This window comes from Anser anser (genome assembly GCF_964211835.1).
Source record: "Anser anser genome assembly, chromosome: 3".
Taxonomy (NCBI): domain Eukaryota; kingdom Metazoa; phylum Chordata; class Aves; order Anseriformes; family Anatidae; genus Anser; species Anser anser.
Genome location: NC_139722.1, coordinates 54,390,262 through 54,415,632, shown reverse-complemented (window position 1 = coordinate 54,415,632; position 25,371 = coordinate 54,390,262). Strand labels below are relative to the sequence as shown.

Sequence of the window (25,371 nt, the reverse complement as noted above, 5' to 3'; positions counted from 1 at the left end):
AAATCTGATTAGCAGCACTTAGTATAATTGTTTCCCCTCTGACCCTTTAGAGTTTTATCCAGAAAGAAATTAAAAAAGTCAAAGAGCAAACACAAAAGAATACAGTCGTTTAATCCTTACTGGGCTTTCCTATGGAAGAGGAAAGTAACAAGCTATACTTGACACTGGGGCAAAATGCAGCAGAATTCTACATTTAATCAGAACACCAACAATCAGCCTTCAGGCAAAGTTTGGCTTTCAGCCTGGATTGCTCAATTTACTTTTGTGATGAGTGAATGCCAGTGAATTTTCCAGGTTAGCAGGAAAATGCTTTGGCTGTCCCATTTTACACCTCATAGCATAAGGAAGAATTACGTCACAAGATCTGCATGGCTCTTTTCTGCAGCAGGAATTGTACACAGAAGGTATACCTGAGGAAAAAAATAGTGCTAACATAGACATTGCTTCATCAGATTGACTCCTTCCTTCCATGTTTTTTCAGTTACTTCAACACGTTTACTATATTTACTTGAGACTTCAAGGAAAATATTACTCCTATGAGAAGTACTGACAATAAGTTACATCAGTCAATATTACAGATTTTTTAATTAGAATTTTTTAAAAGAATCCTCTTTTTGTGATCTGCTACTTCAAAAGGAAAAACTTGGATTATTTTCAAATTGGCTAGAGTAGCTTTACATTTGATATGTACATGTTTAATAAATCAATAAATTTGTAATAAACTTTTATCACTTTAAATAACAAGACTAGGTATTGTAAATCTGGAGAATATATAATATTTAGCCTTTTTATTTTTTAGGATATGCATATCTTATTTTTTCTAAATGTTTTATACAGTGCTGTGAGAATCTCTGTTTTCATTCTTAAAACATAATGCCATTTTTTCCACTCTTGATGTTCCAGCTACTCTCTGGAACTACACCTTCCTGCTTTTTGAGACGAGAATACCCTTTCCATGAGGGACCTCCTTGGATGAGTTACACTTCAAAACTGAAAGCAGCAGTCTTTGTGGGAAAAATATTTCTGCTCATGTAAGTGAAGGTGGATGGATTCTGAGCTGTAACATATTTTGCAGCACTTGCCCTTCTGGTTTGGCAGCTGAAAAAAATGGCATCTGGCTGTCCTTTCTTTTCACTAAATTGTTAACAAACACAATATTCCAGTAACCATGGCTAGAAAATCCCAATATCAGCTTTTGACTAATGGTCATTCACTTTTTTCCAGTTTTATTCTTGCTCTGAAACTCTGTTAAAAAACTGTAGGACGCAATTCCTAAAGAATATCAGGATTCCCTTTTAACATTAGAAACCAGACCTGTTCAGTGTGTCAGAGCAACCCCTTATTTTAAGTTACATGTGAATGTTGTTACTTGATCTCAGTGCTATTCACAGATAAATTTTAATGATTCTGCATTGAGAAAATGACCTCCTTTGCTGTAATTTACTTCCCTTAGAATGAAGCTGACTGAGTCACCTAGCTTAAAAAATAGCAATCTTCAACCTCCTCTGCAGTCAACAGGCAGCTTCAGGGGTGAATCAGCCCACTTATCTCTTTTGATTGTACAAAAAGTGTAGAGCAACAACCAATTTATGTGTCTCCAATTTAGGTGTGAGGAACCCTAGCCTTTTTTAATAGCATTTGCAAAAACAACAGCTTTGAAAGACACTAACTTTCCTCTTACAGGAGCCACATTGCCTTTTTTCTGGTATGTCCGATGTAATTCAATACGGAACTGTTACTACTCTTCCTAGGCAAATGATAGCCTGTTTTTTACTACAGTGAAAGGGAATCTCTAATTTCTTGTACTGTTGTTTAGCTACCTTCTGGAGTAGGGCACTGTGTCAGTTCTATTGATCTATACATTCCCTGGCAAAATTTCCAGGCATAATTACATAGAGAAATCACCTTGTAGTTCTACAATTTACGTTAGAGTGTATTTTGGTTGGTGACATAAAGAAACATCCATTTTGTAATTGGAAGTACCTGTAGATAGCACTGGGATCAGGTAACAAAACCAGGCAGCCAAGCTGAAGCTGGACTTTTCAGCCTGACTGCTTAGCTCCATTTCTGCTAATGCTGCAATTTATCTGTCTGCCTTACCATTCACTGGGCTCCGTTACTGCACTACTGTGTTTATGCTTATCCTTTTCAAGCACATAAACAATTAGCCAACTCAAGCTTTATTGACCGTACAAATTGTACTGTAAGGTCCTCAGTTAATGATAAGACCTGTGAGGTGAACGACTGATCCTTTCTGGACTCTTAACCAAAGCATTTAGGGAGCAACCTGAAGTCTTTAACTACAGCTACAGCCATAGCCCTTCAACTCTAATGACAGGCACAGATCAACAGCTGTGATGGCTGGGCACAAAGAAAAATGCCTGAGCATACTTCAGCCTGTAAATAGCACACACAGCAGCAGTGGCACCTGGCAATGGAAACGGAAGGTAGAGAGTTCAGCCCAAGTTTTATCCTGCTTAATCTAAATCATCACCTAGTCCATGGGATCCATGAGCTCCTCTCAGCACCTGTGCAGCCTTGCTTGCAGTGTCCCAATTGCATGTCGGAGCAGGATGTGTACCACTGACCCCTGCGTTAACTGACAGGTCTTGTACTCCTGGGGTATTACCAGATCAAGGGTACGCTGTATATTCTGTAGAACTGAAAAACAGTGGAGTTTTCAATCTTTATTTTATTTGCTTATAAATTTCAGAAGTGACCTGAAAGCAAAAAGCAGTTACATTGGCTTATGTAGAGAGCCATTAAAAGTGGAAAGCAGAGATGAACTAGGAAAGTATTCTGAGCACAGCAAAAGGCAGTTTTTCAGGCCAGCAACTGAGAGCACTATATCCATCCACTTGTTTAAGATTTTCTTAAAGATTTTTCTTAAGATTTTCTTGCCCCATTTTGCACCAAGATTTCTAAAGGGGATACCATGTGGATTTTCAAATGAGCATGATGTAGTTTTTGATGGGATCTTCTTTGTTGAGTAAATATTTCTGTATCACTCAACTAAGTACATAACTGTTACTAGGTATCATTCAATAATAAGCTGATAAATACAGGGTTTTTCTGTAGGAACCACTACCTAATTGCAACCTTCACACACCAAGGTCAGTTACTTGCTCTGTAGCTGGAATTAGCTCCTCCAGTTGCTGGCTGCTGCATCCTTTTCCCTCCTGTTGCTCCTCCAACTTCCTAGGGTACAAAATGCCAGGGTTGAGGAAGCACAGGAAGACACCTGCAGGACATCACAAAGATTACAGCTCTGCTGTGCAAGCAACCAGGTAACTGTGCTGAACCAACAAATGTGTACAAATATGTCTCGTCCTTAAAAGGAGCAGCCTGGTTTTGGTACCTCGCAAGACAGCACCACAAACTGCCAGCTTTACAGCTGGCACTGGAAGCACACTGTGGAGGCAGGGTCGGCCTGACACTGCACCTAGAATCATTGCCAGAAGTAGTTTTGAATTTTCAGTGAACAATTGACGTATTAGCTGCAGATCTCAGCAGTGCTTTTTCAGCCATGCTAACCAATTGAATGGATATAAGACCATTTTATAAAGGGCCCAGACTTTTGCCTCTGGAGATACACCTAATGGTCAGAAAATTTTGTCTTTATAGGCACCTGCAGCAGTCCTAGGCTTATGCTGTAAACACCCTTTCCTTCAGGTTTGGAAACATCTTAATCCTTAGGATTTAGGCAACATCTACAAATACTTTAAAGTTTGTATTTCCAAACAACACAGGACAGGTAATTGAAGTTCTGTCCGCTGAGTTACCAGACACGAGTCTGCGGTAGCTTGTGGAGCATCCATTCAGAGAAAGCCATGCAGACAAATTCTGGGCCTTTATTTACAGCATCTGTGGTCCCACTGAGATGCTTTTGTCCAGGCATTCCCAGACTCTCTCCTTTTCTGCTGAGCAAACTTTCCTCATATAATCTCATGGATGGTGAGATAGTCAAGAGGATTATGAGAGGTGGAGTAATCACTTTAACTTTCCTATCTACTATAATCACTGTATTCTTTCAACTGGGAAAACAAAAACAAAACAAAACACAGACATTCAAATTATATTAGTTTAATTAAGGCAGGTAATGCACTTATTTTACATATCAAAGCTATATATCATAACTTGAAAATAAAAGATGTTTTTTGTTTGAAAAGTGTTGAGTTTCCCACTGCGAACTCTTGTGTTTTAGTATGACAAGTTATTATTACAGAACTATTGGTATATTTCTGATACCTTGACAATAGTATGCTACACTTTCTAGTTAAGATCTTACACGGGCATTCATTTCTGCTTTGTTTGTGTATCAGTGACTTACTGTTAATACAAGCCAACAACGGGAGGTCCTGAGAATGAGGAGCTCAATAAAGAAGTTTTAACTTCAGACACCTTGAAGGGAGCTGAAAGTTTTTCTCTGTGATAGCACAGACTTGAATGGCTGTAGGAAACAATACAGTGTCACACATACCGGGAAGATAACGTGTAGCAGCTCAGAAGACAGCCTCCTTCCAGGGCAGTCCCTGCGAGCAGGGCTCAGAGGTGCCCTAGCACTGCACGCTCCAGGAGAGCGCACCCGGGCTGGATGGCGGCGAAAGGGCCGGGAAGCAGGCAGGCTGCTGGGGTTCACTGGCACTCCTTACACCTGGAACTCAATTTTAAAACAGAAATAACTTTAGAAGATTAAATATTTCAAAGATAAGATGCCACTGGGTGTGAGGAAAAAGACCACATTCAGATGCTAAACTCTTCAAAGCAATACACCGTACATTTTGGGCTAAAGCGAAAGTTTCAGAGCCCCCCCCGCCCCTACTTTCCGGCTGTACTAAAAGCCCAAACCCCCCAGAGCCGCCACGGACGCGCCTTTACGGAGGAGGAGCCGCCCGGCTTGCAGCTGCCTTCAGGGGAGCCGGGCTTGGAGCTGAGGGGACCCGCAGGCGGGGGGAGCAGCACCACAGACAGACACGCGGACAGACAGGCCTCGGCCGGCGGGTCTGCAGTTCACAGCAGAGCGGCCGATATTGTTCTTTTTTTCCTTTTTTTTTTTTTTTTTTTTTTTGGCTTGGGGCGGCGTTTCGCCAGCAGCGGGGCAGCCCCGGCGTGGCGCTGAGGCACCGAGGGGACACCCCCATGGCCCCCGGCCGGGCCCGGGCCGCGGGGCGGCGCAGGGGGCGGGGACGGCGCCGCTTCCCCTGCCGGGTGAGGGAGCGGCGGCGGGGCCCGGCTGGCGGTGGCCGTGGTGGCGGCGTTGGGGCGGCCTCGGGCAGCGCCCAGCGCCGCGGCTGCCCGCGGGGCCGAGGCGGGCTCGGGCCGCGGAGCGGAGCGGGGGCGGCCCCGCCGCCATCTCCCGTCTGGCCGCACGGCGCCGCCGCGTTCAAAACTTGCGCGCGCCTGCCGCCATCTGGGACCGGACGGACCGACTGAGAGACAGACAGACCGACCGACTAGACAGACAGACAGGCAGGAGGGCCGCCTGCCTGCCTGGGGTCGTCCCGCCCGGCGGTGCGGAGGTGCCGCTGCCTCTCACCGCCCACCCCCGCAGCCCCTCCGGGCTCCTTCGCAGCTGCCAAGTTTTGCCCCGACGCCTCACTTTTCCCCCTGTTTTTATTTTTTAATTTTTATTTATTTTGCCCCCGCGTTCCCGGCCGCGGACCGGGCATGGCGCTGCGGGCGGAGCAGGTGGGCTTCATCGGGCAGGTGTTTGAGTCCTACGTGCTGCAGCACCACCGGGACGAGCTGCTGGGCATCCTGAGGGAGCGGGACGCCGAGGCGCACTACGCCGTCGTCGTCGACGCCTTGACGCTCTTCGAGACCAACATGGAGATCGGGGAGTACTTCAACGCCTTCCCCGCGCAGGTGCTCCCCATCTTCGACAGCGCCCTGCGCCGGGCGGCCATCACAGCCCTGCAGGCCGCCGAGCCCTCGCCGGAGCTCTGCGTGAAGACCAACCTCCACGCCAGGATTTCGGGTGAGTGCTGCAATGGGGAAGGCAGCCCGGAGCCTTCCCACAGCGCTTCTGACTCTCCTCGTGCTGTGCCAGCGAGCGGGATGTCAAGGGAAGGGCTGGGAGCGTGGCTGGTCACGCTCTTGCAGTGTTGGTGGCGCCTGTTGAACGGGAACCAGCAAAGAAACCCCAAAAGTTGCAGGTACACACAGTTCTGTAGGGCAGTCCAGCTGGCGTCCCCGATGGGGTGCGTGCAGTGGCTGGAGGCTTGTCACAGCGTCTTTCCGTGGGAAAAGTTGCTCCTCAAACCGGCGTTTGGTCTCGGGTTATTTCTCTTGTCAGCCAGAAGGTCTAATAAAAAAAATTTTAGAGGAAGATCTGTACTTCCTACCTTTTCTTGCTGGTTGACTTCCTTAAAGTCTAAATTGGCTCATATTCATTAGCTCCAGCTGCCTCCCAGGGCAGGCAAAGTCTAAATTTTGAGTTGTCTTGTGATAGTTTTATCCGATGTGGTTAAAATCTTTGCTGAACTAGTTGTGATAAAGTTACCTGTTACAAAACTGGAATGGGTTATTGGCAGGAACGGTCATCGATAAAGGCTTTGGTCCTTTTTTGACTACAAGCTGCTACGCTATTACTCCTCACTATTGGGAAGTGTTTAGTGGCGTTGAGGTGAGGTAGGTGTGGAGCACAGGTTCTGGGGTTAAAATGCCAGTTGTACAGAACTAGGCTCGGTGGTGGCACGGTCTCGTCTGGTCATTTCTGGTCGTAACCATTTGGAGCTGTCTAGTTTGCAAAGCCAAGAGCTGGTGACCTGTGTTTCCCTCCTTTGCTCCATGTTTGAGTGGCTTATTTATGATCATTTAGTCTTCTGGCAGCTTGAAGATAGATGATTCACAGTTGTTAAAGCAGACATCTGTTTTGTCCCGGTACATTTCATTAAAATATTGACATTAAAATAGATACATCAGGAATATAATTACCCCGTGGCTCTGATAATGCTATTTTGTCTGAGTTTTTAGGGAAAACGCCAAACAGCTTGCTACCTGGTTGGATGTTACGCAGTTGGTAACTGCTGACTTTGTGGCATACGAGGACAGCCTCTGTGTTGTACAGAATTGTGCAGCCTTATGCATCTCACTGTGCTGATAAAGTCAGAGCAAATAAAACTTTATTCACAGTGCTCTGCATTTACATTATTCAGGGCTCCAGCATGAGAGTAGGGTGATTTGTACTCCAAGTGTGATCCTTCTCTAAGCTACCAGGAAGCACCAGAAGGAGCAAACCAATGGGCAGATGCTTGCTGCATGAGTGGCTGCATCTTTAAGACATTCCTGCTCCTGATACCAGCCTGTTGCTGGAGTCTTCCCACAGCGATGTTTTGTCTGAATATTCCCTAATCAACCTCAGGCAAAATTAGCTAGATTTGATCAAATAATTTTAATACATGATAAAGGTACATCTGACCGATCATTAATGGAAGAAAATAATCAGCAGTCTCACAATGTTCTCCATCACTAAACTGGAGGGAAAATGAAGAGCAGGGGAGGGTTATCCTCGTGTGGTCCAGCTGGGTCAAAGGAACCACAAAATCTGGTTTATGTTCTGTACCACCAAAAGGCCGGCTCCTGAAGAAACAAAAGTAATCAAAATGATACGCAGGCACTTTTTTTTTCTGCCCAAATTTGCCCTTAAGTATACGCTGAGTTCTTGTTTGATGGCACAACCTCTCCTTTTCCTGGAAATCCATTGAAAGACTTTTCCTTACTGTTAACTGATTCCGTGGTGCTCAGGCTATTGATGGCCAAGCTGCTGCTGGTAGCTCAGTTTTACACATCGTTACTCATATAGTAATGCATGTGCTTACTCAGAGAGGCACATACTCAGATAAAAAGTTTGTCAGTCTGATACAGTCAGCCTGCAGGCTCTCTTTTTCCCTGTGCAGGCTCTCATCTCTTTGATACTCACGGAGGCGATGATAGCTTGTATCTGCTAACGGTGCTGCAGCTCTCTCTAGCGTGAGATGTGTTGTTTTCTGCAAAGGCTGTTGAGCTGCACGAACACTGGGTTGGGAAAAGATGCCAAAACAGTTGGAAATACTGCATTGGTTTTGTTTGTTTGTTTGTTTTTCTTTGCCTAAGCAGAATAAAAATGCAAACCCAGGGGAGAATAAGAATTTTTGACAGGTTTGGTGGAAGATATAGATGGCTTTGTTACAGCCAACCACAAAATTAATTTGTTTCTAGTTCTACATAATAGTTCATTTCTTTTCCAAATTACTTCCTTTCTACTTTACTTTTTTTTTACCTTTACTCTTTTAAAATAAGCTTAGTGTTTAATAATATTTTCTTTAAACAGAAGCAAAAAGTCAAACGCTTTGCTTAAATGCATCGAAGCAGCATGTTTCAGCATGTCTGAAATGAAAGATTCGATTTTGAAAATACTGAAATAAGTATATGATGCCTTGTCATTTTTTTTACCAGTGAAAGCTACTGAGCAGATCTGACCTAAATGCACAAATAGCCTTGGTCCCCTTAGAAACACCGGACAGATTTATTATTTACATCCCCATTTCCTAGCTCTATTTCGTAACTAAAACTGTAAGAAAGTGTTTTAAGAGAAGGTAACTTCTGTTTAAGTCGATACTTGTTAACTTCTACATTTTCCTCTGAAATAGCTTCCAGAGGGGCAGTATTTTGATGCTGTCCTCAGCTGTGCATTCCGGAGGCCGCTTATTTTTGTAAGGACTCTGTAGGGGACTGAGTTAGAGTCATCTTCCCAAGGTTTCCAGCAGCTGTGCTGCTGAGCGGTGCCCGTACAGGTGAAGGCAGGGGTGGGATCCGTGCAGCACGCACCTGGCTTGTGGCGTGGGTGGAGGTGAAGGAGAGCAAGTGCCACAACAGCCTTGTCACTGTTCGTTTGGGCATGTGAGTGATTTTGCTCTTGTGGTGTTCTTCCCTCTTCCATTCCTTTTCCGGCACCTTCCTTGTGCTGGAGGTTTACTGGCACACAACCTGGAATTAAGGTCCAGTGCTCACAGACAATGCATTTAAAATTTGCTGAGACTCGAGAATTCACACAGGGTGAGGAGTTATGCTCATTTAACCCTGCGAATAACACTGGACCACAATTAAGTAGCATAGCTAAAGTTTTGAAATTCAGACAAACCAGTTGAGAATAAGTGGCATTTCCAGATGATCATTTGAATTAATAAGTAGATCTACGAACATCGGGATCTTTCTTCATGGATGGAAACTGCTCATGACTATTCATGACTCTTGGCAAAAATAGGAGAGTAAAATGGCTCCATTTTCTGTTCGTGATCAGCATCTGGTGTTTTTCACTGTCTGAGACCAATGAATTGGATTTATGATGTGACAGATGAATTGGTAAATTACACTTACGAAACATTAATAGTAGTAGTTACTGTTAATAGGTCTGACTTTTTTTATAGAATCACACAATGGTTTGGGTTGGAAGGGACCTTAAAGCTCATCCAGTCCCAACCCCCTGCCATGGGCAGGGACACCTCCCACCAGAGCAGGTTGCCCAAAGCCCCATCCAGCCTGGCCTTGAACACCTCCAGGGATGGGGCATCCACAGCTTCTCTGGGCAGCCTGTGCCAGGGCCTCACCACCCTCTAAGTGAAGAATTTCTTCCTAATATCTAATCTAAATCTCACCTCCTCTAGTTTAAAGCCATTACTCCTTGTCCTGTCTCCACACTCACTGACAGAGTCCCTCCCCAGCTTTCCTGTAGGCACTGTAAGGCCTCTATAAGGTCTCCCTGGAGCCTTCTCTTCTCCAGGCTGAACAACCCCATCTCCCTCAGCCTTCTTCTAGTCTTGCTGCTTAACTGCACTGTAAGGATATGTTTTATATGCTTGGTCTTATGCTGCACATATTCTCATTTAACAGGTTTGCCCGTGTGCCCAGAGCTGACCCGAGAGCACATTCCTAAAACCAGGGATGTGGGTCACTTCTTGTCTGTTACTGGGACTGTCATACGTACCAGTCTGGTGAAAGTCCTGGAGTTTGAACGGAGTTACATCTGCGATAAGTGCAAGCACGTGTTTGTCGTCAAGGCTGACTTTGAGCAGTACTATGCCTTCTGTCGGCCATCAGCCTGCCTGAATGAAGAAGGCTGCAACTCAACCAAGTTCACCTGCCTCTCCGGAACAACCTCTTCTCCCACCAGCTGCAGAGACTATCAGGAAATCAAAATCCAGGAACAGGTGAAAAAAAAAGATGGAGAAAAGGGGGGAGGGTGTTATGGTGTAGATGTCTAGATGTAAATTGGATCTGCAAATGTCTTCTTCCTTCAGCCAACAGTTGCATCACCAATTACTGGAGATGTGCTCCTCACAGAATTTGCATTTGCCTCTGAGTGAGGCCTCAAGTCCAGTTAAGGTGGAGGAGGAATAACAATCGGGCCTCTTTTTACAGTAGCACATAACTCAGACAAAACAAGCACAAGGAAACTACACTGTATAAAAACTGAGAAGAAGTAGGGTATATTGTAGCCAGTGTTTCTATGTTTGTTTATACTTTCGGTGTCTTTGTCATAAATCCTTTTTAAGATCTCCTCAGTTGTTTCAGGGGGTTGGTTTTGTAAGTTAAGAAGGTAGTGGTGCCAGTCTGTGTGCTGCATGTATGAAAACTGAAGTTTACGAAACAGAAATCATGCACCTCAAAGTTCAGAATAGCAAAAAAGTAAGGGAATCAAACTATTTATAGGAAATAAGCCCTGTGTTGCATGATTATTTCTGACATAGTTTCTGCTACATTCGTTTTACTGTGTGGCACAAAGATCCCTGTGATGGGAAAGGAGCTTGGGCCTATTAAACCCTGTAGAGTTAAACCAAAAATGAAAGGAGCTTGGGCTTATTAAACACCATAGAGTTAAACCAAGAATGAGCTTCACTTGTGTTTCCTACTCAGCACTGCAAGTAACAGTGCGTGTGCCACCAGTGCTGACAGTGATGTGAACTGCCCGTGGCCATTTAGATAATACACAAGGGTGAATTAACCTTCCCAGCCACTAGAGAATGAATAAATCTGGAGTTCTAGTTTGTATGATCCTGTGCTGCATAATGAAAACCTACTTATGATTCTTGCTCTTGCACAGTGGATATTTTAACAAGTGTTGCAAGCTTTAACTGTAAATGGAAAGATTTCTGGTTGGAAATAGACTGTGACAAGATTGCATAGACTTTGCCCTGGAGAAAAGAAAAAGAATTGCAACAGTCAGTGGCACGTTTGTCAATAGACATTCACCCGGTTGTGTGCGATTTTAATCCTTGACAATTAAATCTCAATCTGTCAAATTTTGGCTATGTACAAGAAAAATACAGAGAATAACCTTTCAATATGTAGTTCAATGAAGGGTTATCTAACCCATGGACATGCTTTATTACCCAAAGTAAACTTTGCTTACTGAAGAAGTGTCTGAAAATAACTCAAATTATAACAACAGCAACAAAAAATCATTTATTTCAAATGACATCTCTGAGTGAGCTTTTCAGCAAGATACTGAAATCACACAGCACCTGCCAGGATTGAGCATCTTCAGCTAATTTAATACCCAGATCCGTTTCCATTAACATCAGCATTAAATTATTAAGCTCTTGACAGCAGTGGCTTGTTTACTGTGTAAGCTCTGTGAGAAAAAGCAAGCACTGACCTCACTTCCAGGAAGGGATAACAGGTCCTTAAGCCAGAGCAACAATAAATGGTTTTTGAACGGTGTTTTCTGAAGTGCTCTTCCTTCCTGTCTCCCAGGTCCAACGACTGTCTGTTGGAAGCATCCCGCGTTGCATGGTGGTTGTTCTGGAAGACGACTTAGTGGACAGTTGCAAGTCTGGTGAGGATACAGCGTATATCACATATATTTGTACCATAAATGTTTTTACTCTTCATTTGAGATGAATCTCTGCCGAGTGGTCTGTCAGTGCCGAGGGTCTGTTTAATGAGATATGTTTACCTGCCACGCTGTTTCAGCTCTGAAGTGAGCACGGCAGTCAAAGATCAGTCTAGAAAATGTTGTACATCCACACGTTACATCGTGATTGTTGGAGAGATCAGTTTGAATAAGTAATCTGTTGTGATGTACAGAAAGTGTATGAAGTCTTGTCAGCGTAAGAACATCAATCCTCTGGTGATCTCACACTGCACATGAGTGTGGTGTCCTTCTGTGGCTCTGAAAGCTGTGTAACCTGACCTCCTGTCTGAGGAGTGCTGCGGGTGGAAAGAGCTACTTGGCTTACTATAGGAAGCTAACTGGCGGGAGGATGAATAAGAATGGACTAAAAATTCTCAAACAGTTGCATCCCTACAAGAAACTCAATGCTTGTTACTGGTTGCACTGCCTCAGAAGAGCACAGTGGCCAGCATTTTCATGAAGGATACTGGAATTCTTCATAAAAGTTATCAGAAGTCAGATAAGCTTTGGCTAAATTTTTGTTTAGTAAACCTGATTGAAAGAAGAGATTTCACAGTTTACCATGAATTTGTCTTTTCTAGAAGAGGAAACATAGATAGGTATAACTAAGAGTTCACCTACCTTAAAGAGAGAGAGATGCACATAGCAACTTCCTACCACAGCCATGAGCAAGCTAGGTGATGTTTGTTTCAGACTTCAAACTGCAGGAGGATTGTTTTTTGTTGCTGTTTTTTGTTTAAAAAAAAAAATCAGTAACTGTAACACAGGATTTAAATTGCACTTTTATCCATCACAGCTGACACATCTGCATGTCTCAGGTCAGATGTTATTTTACTAATTTTTGTCGTTACCCCCAGGAGATGACATCACAGTGTATGGAGTGGTAATGCAGAGGTGGAAACCTTTCCACCAGGACGCACGCTGTGACTTGGAGCTTGTTCTGAAAGCCAACTATGTTAAAGTAAATAATGAGCAGCTAGCAGGGGTTATAATTGATGAAGAAGTCCGCAAGGAATTTGAAGACTTCTGGGAAAAGCATAGGAACGATCCCTTAGCAGGTTAGTAGTTGACAGCTTTAAAATAAGATACGTGATTGGAAATTGATGAAATCAGGAGTGAACGTACAGCGACTGAACACATACTTATTTCCCCATATATTCTCACTACCAACTCCTCCAAAAATACATTTTTTTCCAGTAGAAGAATATAAAATACTTTATTGTAATGAAAAAATAGTATCAAACATCTTGCATTGATTTTCCTTCTTTTGAGAAGTGTTTTCTGGAACGTATATTAACAAGAAATGAGAAGTAATATAAAGAAAAAAAAAAAGTAACATGCTTTCTAATCAAGAAAGAAAAAGTATACCCCTTAGAAGAAATAGTGTAGACCAGATATGCCTTTAGCCAACATAGCTGTTGACTCTGGGGCTAAAGATCTGTCCCATTGTCTCTGCATCCCCAGTTAAGCTCTGAATCTTTGCCACAGAGCTCAGTATATACTGCCTTGATTCTAACTCTTAGGTGCCTGGCTCTGTGATTTAGGTGTTGCAGAACCTCATATCATATATGGAGAGAGCTTCCCAGTTCTTGGGGGCTTCCATCAGCCAGAGCGTTCAGCATGCTTGATCCTAAACTTACCACGGTCTTCAGTCAGCCATCTAACAGTTACCAGGAGCCGTGTCTGGAACTCTGTCCCTCTCCAGAATCAAGCGTCTCCTCCTGAACCACAAGGAATCTCAATGGACTTTTTAGGGTCTGTGTCATTGAACTGTCTCAGAACAGCACTCTGTCTTTTAAAACCCTGGAAAGGTCTTAGTCTTTCCTCTTAAAAGGCAAATGGGAGGAAAAGCAGGTAGCAATGTTGCCCGTATTAGCTTCAAAATCAGAGAGCTCACATAAGAAATTAGAGATCTTATCAATGACAAAGATTCTTCAGAACCGCATTTCCTGGAAAGCAGTTTAATTGCTAGCCACCTGCTGTTTGGAAAGAGAACGTTTCTTATCACCCTGTCCTGGTTCTCTCCCCCATCCCAGAGAGGGAGGGGGGAGGGTGAGCGAACGGCTGTGTGGTGTTTAGCTGCCAGCTGGGTTAAACCACAACAACCCTGTTCTGAAAACGTTCAGAAAGTAATTCAGGATCCACTTTAAAGGCCCCAATTAATTTTTCATTCTCGGGACAGTTTTCGGAAGCCTGCAGGGAGCAATGTGGTTTTATGCAATATTACCCATTCAAAATAAATGGACATGAAGTGGCTACAAGCAAATTGGGATGGAAATTAGAAGAACCCTGGCCACCCAAGATGTTCCTTCCAGGCTGTTTCTCTGAAGTAGAGTCCTCTCTGGGGAGGGCAGAGATCAAGCCTAACTAATGAGTCTAAGGAATAGGCCATTCCACAACAGGATGTACGTGCACGTTTACTGTTTTTCAAGAGATTATGGTAGTTACTGCACTTCTTGTCAGTCAGTTCCTGATTCTGTGTGCTAGGTGTGTTCTGAGAAGGTCTACCATGGCAGGCCTCCAAGAGAACTTAGGTGACCTTACTTTTTCTGGATAGTATCTAGGAGGAAGCACAAGTGCTGAGCTGCTCAGCATTGACAAGGCAAACGAATCGGAAGTCAAACAGAGGCAACTGTGGAGTTAAATCCCAAGTTACGCTGTGGCTGACCAAAGTTTTGAAATTTTCATTTTTGAACACAGATGTGTTAATTCCCTCAAAAGACCCCCAAAAGAGACACATATGCCCCAACTCATCTGTTATGTGCCTACATATTTTGCCAGTACTATGTATTTCCAGGCAAATTTAAAATATTATGTTAAGAACTCAAAATTGGTTACTTTGTTCTATGCCCTAGCAATGGAAGTAATGTATGGCATTAAGCCTGTGATCCCTGTGCTGTTAGTATCAGGCTTTCAAAGGACAGAATTAATTCTGTTACACACCTTCCAAGCCAATGAAATTATCGTAGCAGACTCTTTTGCTGGAAAGAGACTATGGAAGGGAGGAGGAGAAGGGGGAACACACAGAAGGGTTGAAGGAGAAGTAGAGTCAAGACGATGAGGGGAAAAAAGTCCATGGGAAAGCAAGTTTTACTCTTAGGGCAGTGCTGAATGCCACTTTTTTGCTCCTGTTCTAGGGAGGAATGAAATTTTGGCTAGCTTATGCCCTCAAGTGTTTGGATTGTACCTGGTGAAGTTGGCTGTAGCCATGGTGCTTGCTGGTGGTGTGCAGAGGATCGATGCTACTGGAACTCGAATCAGAGGTTAGTATTGTTTCTGATAGTATCTGACCCTTGTCTAACAGTTGTTCCCATTCCTGTCTTCACCCCACCCCCCAAAATCAAGCCAGTAAGGTTTCAGAAGCATAATAATCTCATTTTCGTGACTGAAAGTAATTTTTGATTAATGCTGAGTATTCTTCCAGAATCTCAGACAAATTAAGTGGGTGTCTAGGCTTCCTCTTTTTATTTTAGCTTTTCCCAAATAAAATCCGGTAAAAACATGTGTTCAGGATTCCATTAGGTAGAATATTAACAGCAATTGTTATAGATCAAACATAAACTCACTTTTTATTGTATAAGTGACATTTTAAAATGATTTCTGGTAGAATATTCCCAGCAGTATTTGGCATCAAAGGATGGAATATTAATGTTTCCTTAATAAGGATCACTATAGTACATTGAAAGGAAAATTTAAAGGATTCAATTTACTTCCTAATGCCAGACTTTTCCATCTGTGATTGTCAGCACTTCTCACTTAGATCTGTTACTGTAAGTTATCCCCCTGCTGATTCTCCTTCTGTTGTTATTAGATGGCAAATATGCCATGTGCCAGGTGGTACACAGGTCATAATCTATGTAGGTCATAATAATTCTAAAGTAATACGTGCGTATGTACAAATACAGGATTTTCTTCATGCTCCAGCAGCTAAATAAGTTATAGACTTTGTATCTGAATTGAAGTTGTATTCATGTTTTCCAAATGACAGTCTCACTGAGTATCCAAATTATTTACCTGTGTTGTTTTGAAATTTCTAAATTGTGTAACTGTTGTCCATATAACAACATCAGTTAAGAAAAACAAACTGATGATTTTATTAGACCATTTTGCAGTAATTTAAGTAACTGAATAGTGGAATCGTAACTGCGCCCTCACATTCAAGAGTGAGCTGAATCTGAGAAATGAGTATTCTCAAATGTAAGAACTCACGTTATGGAAAGTTTTTAAATGTTTTTAATTTAATTCATTATAAATATTTGATTTGGGTGCAGCAATATGACCGTATGCTTTAATAAACAATAATTCATCACACCCAGTAAATAGTGCAGTGTTATATGGAATTACACCTTATGATGTACGTGTAGTGCTAAATGTGAGGCGAAAAATTAAAAGCATTTTTGAATTCAGAGCATGTTGTGTATATCTTTCTCTGTATATGTACCGTGTACTCCTATGTCAACGTTTTCCTCCAAGGTGAATCGCATCTTTTGTTGGTTGGAGACCCAGGTACAGGGAAATCTCAGTTTCTCAAGTATGCAGTAAAGATTACACCCCGGTCTGTGCTCACTGCAGGAATTGGATCTACAAGTGCAGGTATGTGCTTCTTTGGTTGGAACTCTTTATAATATACTTCAGTGAAAAAAGGGCATAGAAGCCTTTTACGTACAGGAACAAGAACTGGATTTCAGGTTGTGTGAGCACAGTTTAAGCAAGAACTGATGTGGAGACGTGGAGGCTTGACATGACTGCAGAAGGGCAGTCCTGCCCCTTCTGTATCAGTGGAGCAGTGTGATGAGCTTCTAACAGGGAACCGTACAAGCCCCACCCAGAGGTACCTCTCACTGATTTGCTGTCAGAGGATGATCAGGACCTGTATTTTTAGTGTTCTTCCCTGCTGTGACAATTATGACATCCTTCCAGAGCTCACACTGTGTGATGGGCTAGAATCGTTTGGTTTCTCCTGAACATACATTCTCCTCTCTTCTGTTCTTTTCCGTATTCCGGCTGGGTGCCAGTTTGATTTCTGCTTATTTTCTGGAAGGGCAACCCTGTGTTGAGGAATTATTTCTGCCTCATAAAGATGGTTTCAGAGAGAAAGCTTCCCTCCCTCCCTGCCCCCCCCCCCCCCCCAAAAAAAAACCACAACCAACCAACCAAAAAAAAACTACCACCAAAAAAACCTTTTAAGTATGTCCCAGCTGGCTCTGAATGCTGGGTATCTTTACAAACTCTTCTGGGGACAATATGCAAGCTCAGATTACTTCTGCAAATTACTTCATTTGCGCAAATGACTGTGTTGGTAGTACATTCAAAATCGTGAAATAATTAAGGACAAAAACTGAAGGGTCTCAGTTAGCATGTGCAGCGTGGATGCTTCTCAGATAGTGCAGCTGTTCATTTTATGTCTGGGAAAGAGCATTGTTTATACATGGGAAAAACAGAGAATAAATCTTTACCAGTTCTACAGCTATGTGTACTGGGTCCTCTGGCTGTGGAAATGCAACAGCTACGTCAGTGGTAGTGGCATGTAACACTGAACATACACACTCCTGTGTGCGGGGAACTTGCTATGCCTCTGGTTTTCCACTCAAACTGTTCACAGATACATCTGGAGAGAAACCAGAGAGAACGTTTTGGCTCAGCATGCCCTTATCCCTACCTTTTGTTGCGTGTTAAGAACTGAGAACAGGCTGGATAATTAAAAATTTGCCAGGGAGTTGGCAGTGACCTGGAGTGAAATTTTGCCGTGAGTTTCAATGTGATCTTGCCCACTTTTTATTGGGAGTAATTTTGTGTCAGCTGCTTTGGGCCTCTAATGTTGCCATTGCCTTCTTCACCATGTTTCCCACCTCACCTTCATTTTCTCTGTAATCTGGTTTACAATTCCATCGTCACAGCTGCATTCAAAGATGTTTCCCTGAAAACCAACATTGCAGGTTACAAACTTACTGTGGTATATGTGCCATGTAATCAGCTTAATGATGTGTAGAGATTGAGCTTAATCTTGTGAAAGGATCGTTTTGGGTCTTTAGATCATCTACATTCCACTTAAATATTCTTTATATTTTAAAATAGCACTCTCTTTCTTTCACCTTCCTGAAATCTTACAGCAAGTGTGCCGAATTTCTACCTTGAGATTCTTAAAGACCCTCATCATAAGTGAAACTTGAATCCCTAGCAAGAAATCTTATTAACCCTAGTTTAACTTCAGAATACCTTTCCACGATTAGAACTGCTGGACTAAAGCATTAATCTCTAGCCCAAGAATTTGGGTGCAGCTTGAATTATTTTCTTTGCCCTCCCTGTACAAGGAGCGTCTTATTTGTGAATATGTTTGGAGCTGTACCTAACACTGAATTTGTCAACTTGCTGTTCATGCAGAAGCTCCAGGTGATGCGTTTTGAGAACTATGAAATTGTTTTACATCCCATCTGCATGCTTCAGATTACCAATTTATTCTTTCTCCTGAGAGGAAACTCCTAATGGACATTTCTCCCTAAAAGTAAAAAGACTAAATCCATAAGTTCCAGTTTCAACTAGTTCCTTAGATTATATAAAAAGTAGTCTGGATTGCAGTTTAACTACTTACTCTAGGATTACAGTACCCATATACTAAAAGATGCACCTGTAAATTGGTAATACCTTGGAGAAGTGCTAAAAGCTGTCTTATATTTGGATTTTTCTCTCAGAGAAATTTGTCAATAACTTATCTGCAAACCGTGGTTTGCATCTTTTGTATTAACGCATCTTTTACCCTTTGCCCATCTGGTACTCTTTTAGGACACCAGCAATTTGTCAGCTGTGGAATTGGAATTCTGCTTCCAAAACTGTCTACTCTTTTTCCTCGCAGGCATTTAATGGTACCAGGATAGTGTGTTAGATAATTAACGTTGTTCTTGTTTTGCCTAAATTCCCTTTCTTTCCCACTCTGTCTTAGGAATCATCTGCTTTTAGACCCATTATGACATTATGATCCCTTTTTTCTTTAAGTGAATCAGTCAGTATTTGAGGAGTTTCATCTTTTTTACTTCACTGACAGGCTTAGATTGACTGCTTGCTGCAGATAGCCTTTACAAGGGCCTGGGATCCATTCTGTGTTGTGGGTAAAACCAGAACTTTTCTTCCAGTCTCTAGATAGCATGCTGAGTTTACTTGCTTTATGAGGTTACCTTTGTTGCTAACACGTAGTAGAGGTTTTCTGTTGAGAGTTCTCTGCATGTTTCTTACTTTTATGAGGAACCAGGTTTCGTTCTTCCTACATCTCTTTTGTTAAAGTTGTCAGCCGCAAGGCGAAACCAAGTTCAGCAACTCAATGGCAAAAATTTCTTTGACCGCAATAGGACTTTCTGATTTCTAAATAAAAGATGGGAACCATCCGTCCGGCAGGTTCTGTCTACACAGTGCTCATTTTTTGCAAAGGCCTGGTTCATTCCTCCCACTTCTTGTCTGAGAATGACAGGTAGGCATTCACATACCTCTAATTTTTAGAAATTGATACATAGTTTTCCAGAAAGAAAGAGACTTACTGAAGTTTAACAAAATCCCTCTGTGGGTTCCCACTTTACTACTGAGTTCAACCAACTGTCCCTGTAGCAGTAGTGCTGCTTGTGCATATTTGGATGAGATAATCACTAATAAGAAAATATTTCCTTTTCCCCTGGAGCTTGAGAAGTGCAGCAATCATTTGAGTGGTGTGTTTGATTCCATAGGGACTGGAACTAACACATGCCTGCTGCTGGTGGGTCTGGAGGCATCCAGGCCAGTCATCCTGACACTTTCTGGTGCGTATCTGGCTGTAGAGATTTGTGCAAAGTTTTGTTCAGTGTTGTGTCCCTCTACAGATGGACTGCGTAAAGAATTTTGTGAACTGTGCTCAGAACAGCTTGTCTAAAAATCTGGGAGACTATCAGCTGTTTCTCCTACTCTCCAGTCCTGTACAATATGCCTTCCTGAGCTGTAAGAAATGCAGCCTTCTGGCCTCTCCTCTTACAGCCTCTACCGAGCCCTGAGAGTACTGCGCTTTTGCTGACACTTTGCAAAGTTTAACATTGTCCTTATCGATGCCAACAGCATTTTGCTACTGTATTATTTTTCTCCTCATTGAAAGTAACTAACTCAAGGGTGAACAGCCATTTTTTCTTTTTCATAGTAAGCCTCTCTCTGCTGCACAGGCTTCAGATGCTAACCATTGTCTCTTTTGTGAGCTACTAGAAACCAGTTCTATGTCTGATGTGAGCCCTCCAGCTCTGGTCATGATAGAGATGTCAGTATCCTGAGATATGCAGGACACTGAAACTAGGGACATTTTTCCCTCTTTGTAGATCCCAAAATTGTTTCTGGGTATTCCTTAGTAGATCCAGGTCATTCTTAATCGATACAGATCAAGGCAGTGCTGGGGAAAATGCTAAACAACCTAGCACTGTGGGCAATAGCATAGCAGTGCTTGGATCCATACCATGGCCCTGATCAGGTTATTAATTGAGATGCAGCCTTTAGGCTAGTCTTTTCGGATCTTTACTTCTGCCACAGGATTCTTCACTGTCTTTGCGAATATTCATAATTGTAGATGAACTTGTAGTATTTTCTGTCAGCATTTAACTCAAAAATACTTTCCTGATAGTATGACTTTACTGGCTGTTTCCTAAGCAGTTTGGCTTCAAGTTGAGAAAGCCTTAACTCCCTAAGAAGTCTGCTAAACTTATTGAAGGAATGAATTTTGAAGTTCTGATCAAAGCTCCTAGATATATGCCACATCTCTAGTAATGTCTCATCTCTTGGAGATCCATAAATTCCCTTAATTTCCTCTCACTAATGCTGTTCCAAGATGGCCTTGTCCTGAGACTTATCTTGACTACATGCAACAGATTTTTTAGCCAAGTAGGTATCTGTCTTCACAAATTTCAGTTGGTTCACACATCTGTATCTGAACACCTCTAGTTAGGATGGACAGGAAATAATGGAGGAGGGAACATCTTTGTCATGTTGGCTGGAGGCTTCAGTTCTTACACAGTTCTGGCATAATATATTCAGGCAGGCCTTCCTAAGAATATTTCCTCCTGCTATCGAAATGGCAGGCATTTAATTCAGCTGATTTTTGTTACATGTCTTTGGGATTCCCTTTGCTGTACCACAAAGCACTGAGATATTGCAGTGTTGGTACACCACACTTTTCTAGAGAGACAGGACAAGCTGGAGGACCCTTCATGTGGAAAGGTAGGCCTCACTATCATCCTGTGGCCCAAGGGGTTTTTGGAGGAAAACCCATGAACTCCTTAAAAGTTCCTGACATTTCAGCCAGTTCTTAAAGTTGCTGTTAACACATAGCTGTTGTATAGCCCTTCTGCAGCACAAAGACCCCCTGCCTCTGATTATCTGCTGGAGGCCAGTCACATCACTTACACTATGGACAATGAGTACCCCACCATGCCTCCAAAACAGCATTACCAAAATTTGGAAATGTTGAAGCGTGTCTTCCTTCCACCCCACCTTTGCTTCCTAGGGGCCTTCACGTTCTAGGTTCTAGCTACAAACTTTGGTTTTAACTTGAACATAGCCTCCCTAGTGACTCCAGCTTGTTCCTTTCTCTTACACATTCTTCCTTGCTAAGACTAAAAAATCAAGAAAAACCATCTCCACCTGTTTTCTGCAGCCCACGTCTAACCTCACACATGATGAGACCAGCTCTTAAGAAGCAGAACTTCAACTAGAAACATAAATAGAAACGGCAAAGCCTGGCACGAGCAGTCCCCACACACACAGCCTGTCCTTGTAGGTAGCTGCACTAACCTTGTGGGTAGATGTTTTGTCTTCCCTGTTGGCCCTGAGCAGAGCCCTCCAGCTAGCAACAATAGCAATGCATCTTCTCCAGACCAAACTTCCGTGGCTGTCAACAAAACAAGAGAATCTGGCCCAGCAAGCTTGCAGTCCACTGTATGTGTTATGGTTAAGAGGCGGGGTAGTTAAGCAAGTGAAAGATCTCCTGCAGTTGCCCAGACAGAGATCAAGATGTAGGAACTTTGCTCTTTTTCTGTCTCTTGTAAATGAGGATTTGACTGGAGTGCGCAAGCATGTATTTTTTTTTCCTTCTTTTTCCTTCCCTACCACCAGTTTCAGATGGCAGTGAGCAATCTTTGTATAGATGCAACTGGGCTAGCCTCCAGTCAGAGCTGACTTCTGGAAAATCAGCAGTTGAGGCCCTAAAAAGAAAAATACCGGATTGTGAGATTGGTCTTTTTGACATGGTGACTTGCATCTCGGGAGCACAAACTGTTTGACAGACTGTACACTAAGTTACTGTGGTTATTGTAGCCATGTTCTGAGGTACTGCAGTCTTGAAGATCATAAATAAGAGTTGGTGTTTTCAGTGGAGTTCGTAGAGCCGCTGGAGAGGTTACATTTCACCAGTCTCTGGTACAATGGAGCTGGAGTCTTTTTGCCCCCTTCAAACGCAGCATGTCATAGCAATTCTGATTGGAGGTGATTCATGAATAAATCACAATGACTGTAAGGTGAGGAGACGAGGTTTTTTTCAAGCTAGACATAGAAAAACAACCTTGTTTTTCATCAGTAATGGTGCTTTGTCTGATCCAAGAGGCATGAATAAAGGGCATGAAAAACCCCTGATGAGCATTATGGCAGTCTTCTAATAGAATTTAGGTTGGATATTAGGAGAAATTGCTTTACTGAATGGGTTGTGCAGCATTGGAACAGGCTGCCCAGGGAAGTGGCTGAGTCACCATCCCTGGAGGTCTTCAGGAAACATGTAGATGTAGAACTTAGTGGTATGGTTTAGTGGTGGACTTTACGACTAGGTTAAAGGTTGGACTAGATGATCTTGGAGGTCTTTTCCAACCTGAATGATTCTATGATTCTACAGCTCTATGAATTGAGTCTACCTATCCATCTGCGGTAAAAACACGGTGAGATGCCTCACTAGTCCTGTTAACAGAATCTGTAGCATTTCCTTGCACCTTGATGGCCTCTGCAAGATGAGGTTTGTTGGAAGGGGAGCTTGCCTTTGGCACTGAAATTGTACTGCTATGCTGTCAGCACTAGCTGTCTACGTTAGTTATACAGCCCTGCTGCCAGGCCAAAGACAAGTCTTTATAAAGATGCTTTATAGTCACTGTATCTCTTAATACTGCTAACTTTTGTGCTGTGATGTTGCCTGATGATGAGACCTGAAGCCTTTGCTTTCTCAAATTCCTTCTCTCTGAGCTGTGATTTTTGCCAGGAGACAAGATGGTCAGAATACAACTTGTATGGACTTCTAAGATCTGGACAAGCTTGTAGATGACCTGCGAAGCATCCAGTCTTTCAAAGAGCATAGAAAGAATTCCGCTCCCAAAGATCATGAGGTCCTCTCATAGTGGGTATAGCTGTTCTTTTGCAGTTGTCACCTAGGACAGTATGGTCATTCTCCTTCCAGTAGCTGGCGGGTCAGCTACGCACATAGTATGTCTCATCAGGTAAGGTGGTGCCGTAGTCTGTTTCAGCATCACGCCATCTGGTCTAGCTGGAAGTTTATTGCACCCCTGAGTTCACCTGTGCAGTTGGCCTTTTCTTCTGCTAAACAGAACAATAAATCTTCTCTTTCTCGTTTCTTGGACTTAATTGGCTTGCTGGGTGATGTACTTTGGCTGACTGTATGTTGCAGTGGATTCTGCAATGGCAATAATATGGTTTGTTTCCATCACTTTGTAGCACATGCTTCTAAGAAGTGTTTGTGCTACTTGTGGATGGATTCTAGTTATAGCTTGTACTTGATCATGCTTTCATGTGAATCATCAGCAGGTACAAGTATTTGAAATAGTATTACGATAGCTTTAGCTCAAGTCAGACTTCATTAGCTTGTCACCCTTTCAACAGATGACTAAGTTATTTATATGTTTACATTTAAGAGATAACTTAAGCAGTTTTATAAATAGAACAATAAAGGCGCTTGACAATCTCAAAAAGTCACTGGAGACCTTGTTATGATTTTTTTTTAAAAAAAAGACCTTTTTAAAATGTTCACATAATTTCACAGAATCTATAATTTCATAGTATCAAGAATGTTGCCCAAAGCCCCATCCAGCCTGGCCTTGAATACCTCCAGGGGCTGGGGCATCCACAGCTTCTCTGGGCAACCTGTGCCAGGGCCTCACCACCACTGAAGAATTTCTTCCTAACATCTAATCTAAATCAACCTTCTTTTAGTTTAAAGCCACTCCTCCTTGTCCTGCCACCACGCTCCCTGACAAAGAGTCCTTCCCCAGCTTTCCTGTAGGCCCTGGAAGGCCACTATCTCCGTCCTTGGAGCCCTCTCTTCTCCAGGCTGAACAACCCCAGCTTCCTCAGCCTGTCTTTGTAGGAGACATGCTCTGGATCTTTGATCACCTTTGTGGCCCTCTTCTAGACTCATTCTAATACACCCACGTCCTTCTTGTTCTGGGGGCCCCAGATCTGAACGCCGCACTCCAAGTGGGGGCTCATGAAACCAGAGCAGACGGGGAGAATCCCTTCCCTTGCCTTGCTGGCCATGCTACTTTTTGATTTCAACCCTGAAGTTGAAACAACTGCTGGTTTTGGAGACCAGTTTTTTGAGTTGTCATACAAATATCGGTGTTAACATTTGGTGATTGTTAAAATGTGTGGTAATGTAATCAAAATATGATTGCTAATCATATTTTTAAACAATGAGAGAGACTTTCAAGAGCACACTTTAGACTTAAGGTTCCAAAGGCTTTCAGTACAACTTGGTCATTTGGCTACCATATGTTCTGCTGAGTTCCCACATAAGAGAGGAACAGGTGCATGTACATTCACATCAGGTCCTTCCTTTGCAATTTAAAAATATACAATATAAATGAAGACAATTTCACTAATGATTTGGAAAGACAGAAATACTAACTGCTTGGGACGTCTTCATCCCTATTAGGGAATGGTGGAAGTGAAGAGAAAGTACTCTATTTTTATTCAAGGCTGTGCAGTCAAGTCATCATGAAATGTACTTTTTTTTTTAAGGGCCTGGAACCTACAGTGGTTCACAGTTTGGGCAGTTACCAGTAACTAGCAGAACAATGTTCTTGTAATCTGACATGACAGATTACAATTTTAAATGCATATCTAGTCACAGTAAACATATAAGGCTGACAAGGATTGGAAGGAACAACTGAATTGTTAGTGTCATAACAGTGTCTTAAGTTTTTACAATTTACTGCCTCATTCTTGTTATCTTCAAAGATGCCTCAGGTAATAGGGAACGTCTCACTACAAGCCCTTCAGGGCAGGCCATGAGTTCTCGAGTATGCAGTGCCTGTGCCTGCCACAGCAGAGTTTGAATCTTCATTTTATACCAGTGCATAGTGTTGCCTTAAAGGGCAGAGAGAAAACTCAAGTGTTTTAAATTCCAGATGTTTCAGAAAACTGAAAGAAAACATCTAAACTCCTTATCAGCTGAAAAGGCTACAAGAATATAGCATACTTGAAAAATCACT

General features: G+C 42.7%; 1 protein-coding gene and 1 long non-coding RNA gene across 12 annotated transcripts in view; one reads left to right on the top strand and one right to left on the bottom strand.

The window, feature by feature from the left end:
- Nucleotides 1-5,187, bottom strand: part of LOC310896452 — a 41,175-nt gene extending 35,988 nt beyond the window's left edge. For 4 of the 9 annotated variants that reach the window (XR_014581500.1, XR_014581501.1, XR_014581502.1 and 1 more), the window contains exons 1-2: nt 4,481-5,184; nt 2,495-3,241 (exon numbers count right to left, since the gene is read on the bottom strand). This is a non-coding gene — a long non-coding RNA (uncharacterized lncRNA). Of the gene's footprint in view, nt 1-87; nt 3,242-4,480 lie in introns of those variants that run through there. The other 5 variants (XR_014581504.1, XR_014581505.1, XR_014581498.1 and 2 more) reach the window with 5 other exon arrangements.
- A 97-nt stretch (nt 5,188-5,284) lies between these two features.
- The window catches only part of MCM9 (minichromosome maintenance 9 homologous recombination repair factor), a 46,947-nt gene continuing 26,860 nt past the window's right edge, over nt 5,285-25,371 (top strand). The window contains exons 1-8 of one of the 3 annotated variants that reach the window (XM_083828733.1): nt 5,285-5,977; nt 9,871-10,187; nt 11,734-11,815; nt 12,751-12,951; nt 15,031-15,156; nt 16,367-16,486; nt 19,603-19,674; nt 22,001-22,418. In XM_083828733.1, coding sequence (XP_083684859.1) covers nt 5,668-5,977; nt 9,871-10,187; nt 11,734-11,815; nt 12,751-12,951; nt 15,031-15,156; nt 16,367-16,486; nt 19,603-19,674; nt 22,001-22,167 — 1,395 coding nt within the window. In that variant the 5' untranslated portion in view covers nt 5,285-5,667 and the 3' untranslated portion in view covers nt 22,168-22,418. Of the gene's footprint in view, nt 5,978-9,870; nt 10,188-11,733; nt 11,816-12,750; nt 12,952-15,030; nt 15,157-16,366; nt 16,487-19,602; nt 19,675-22,000; nt 22,419-25,371 lie in introns of those variants that run through there. The other 2 variants (XM_083828734.1, XM_083828732.1) reach the window with 2 other exon arrangements.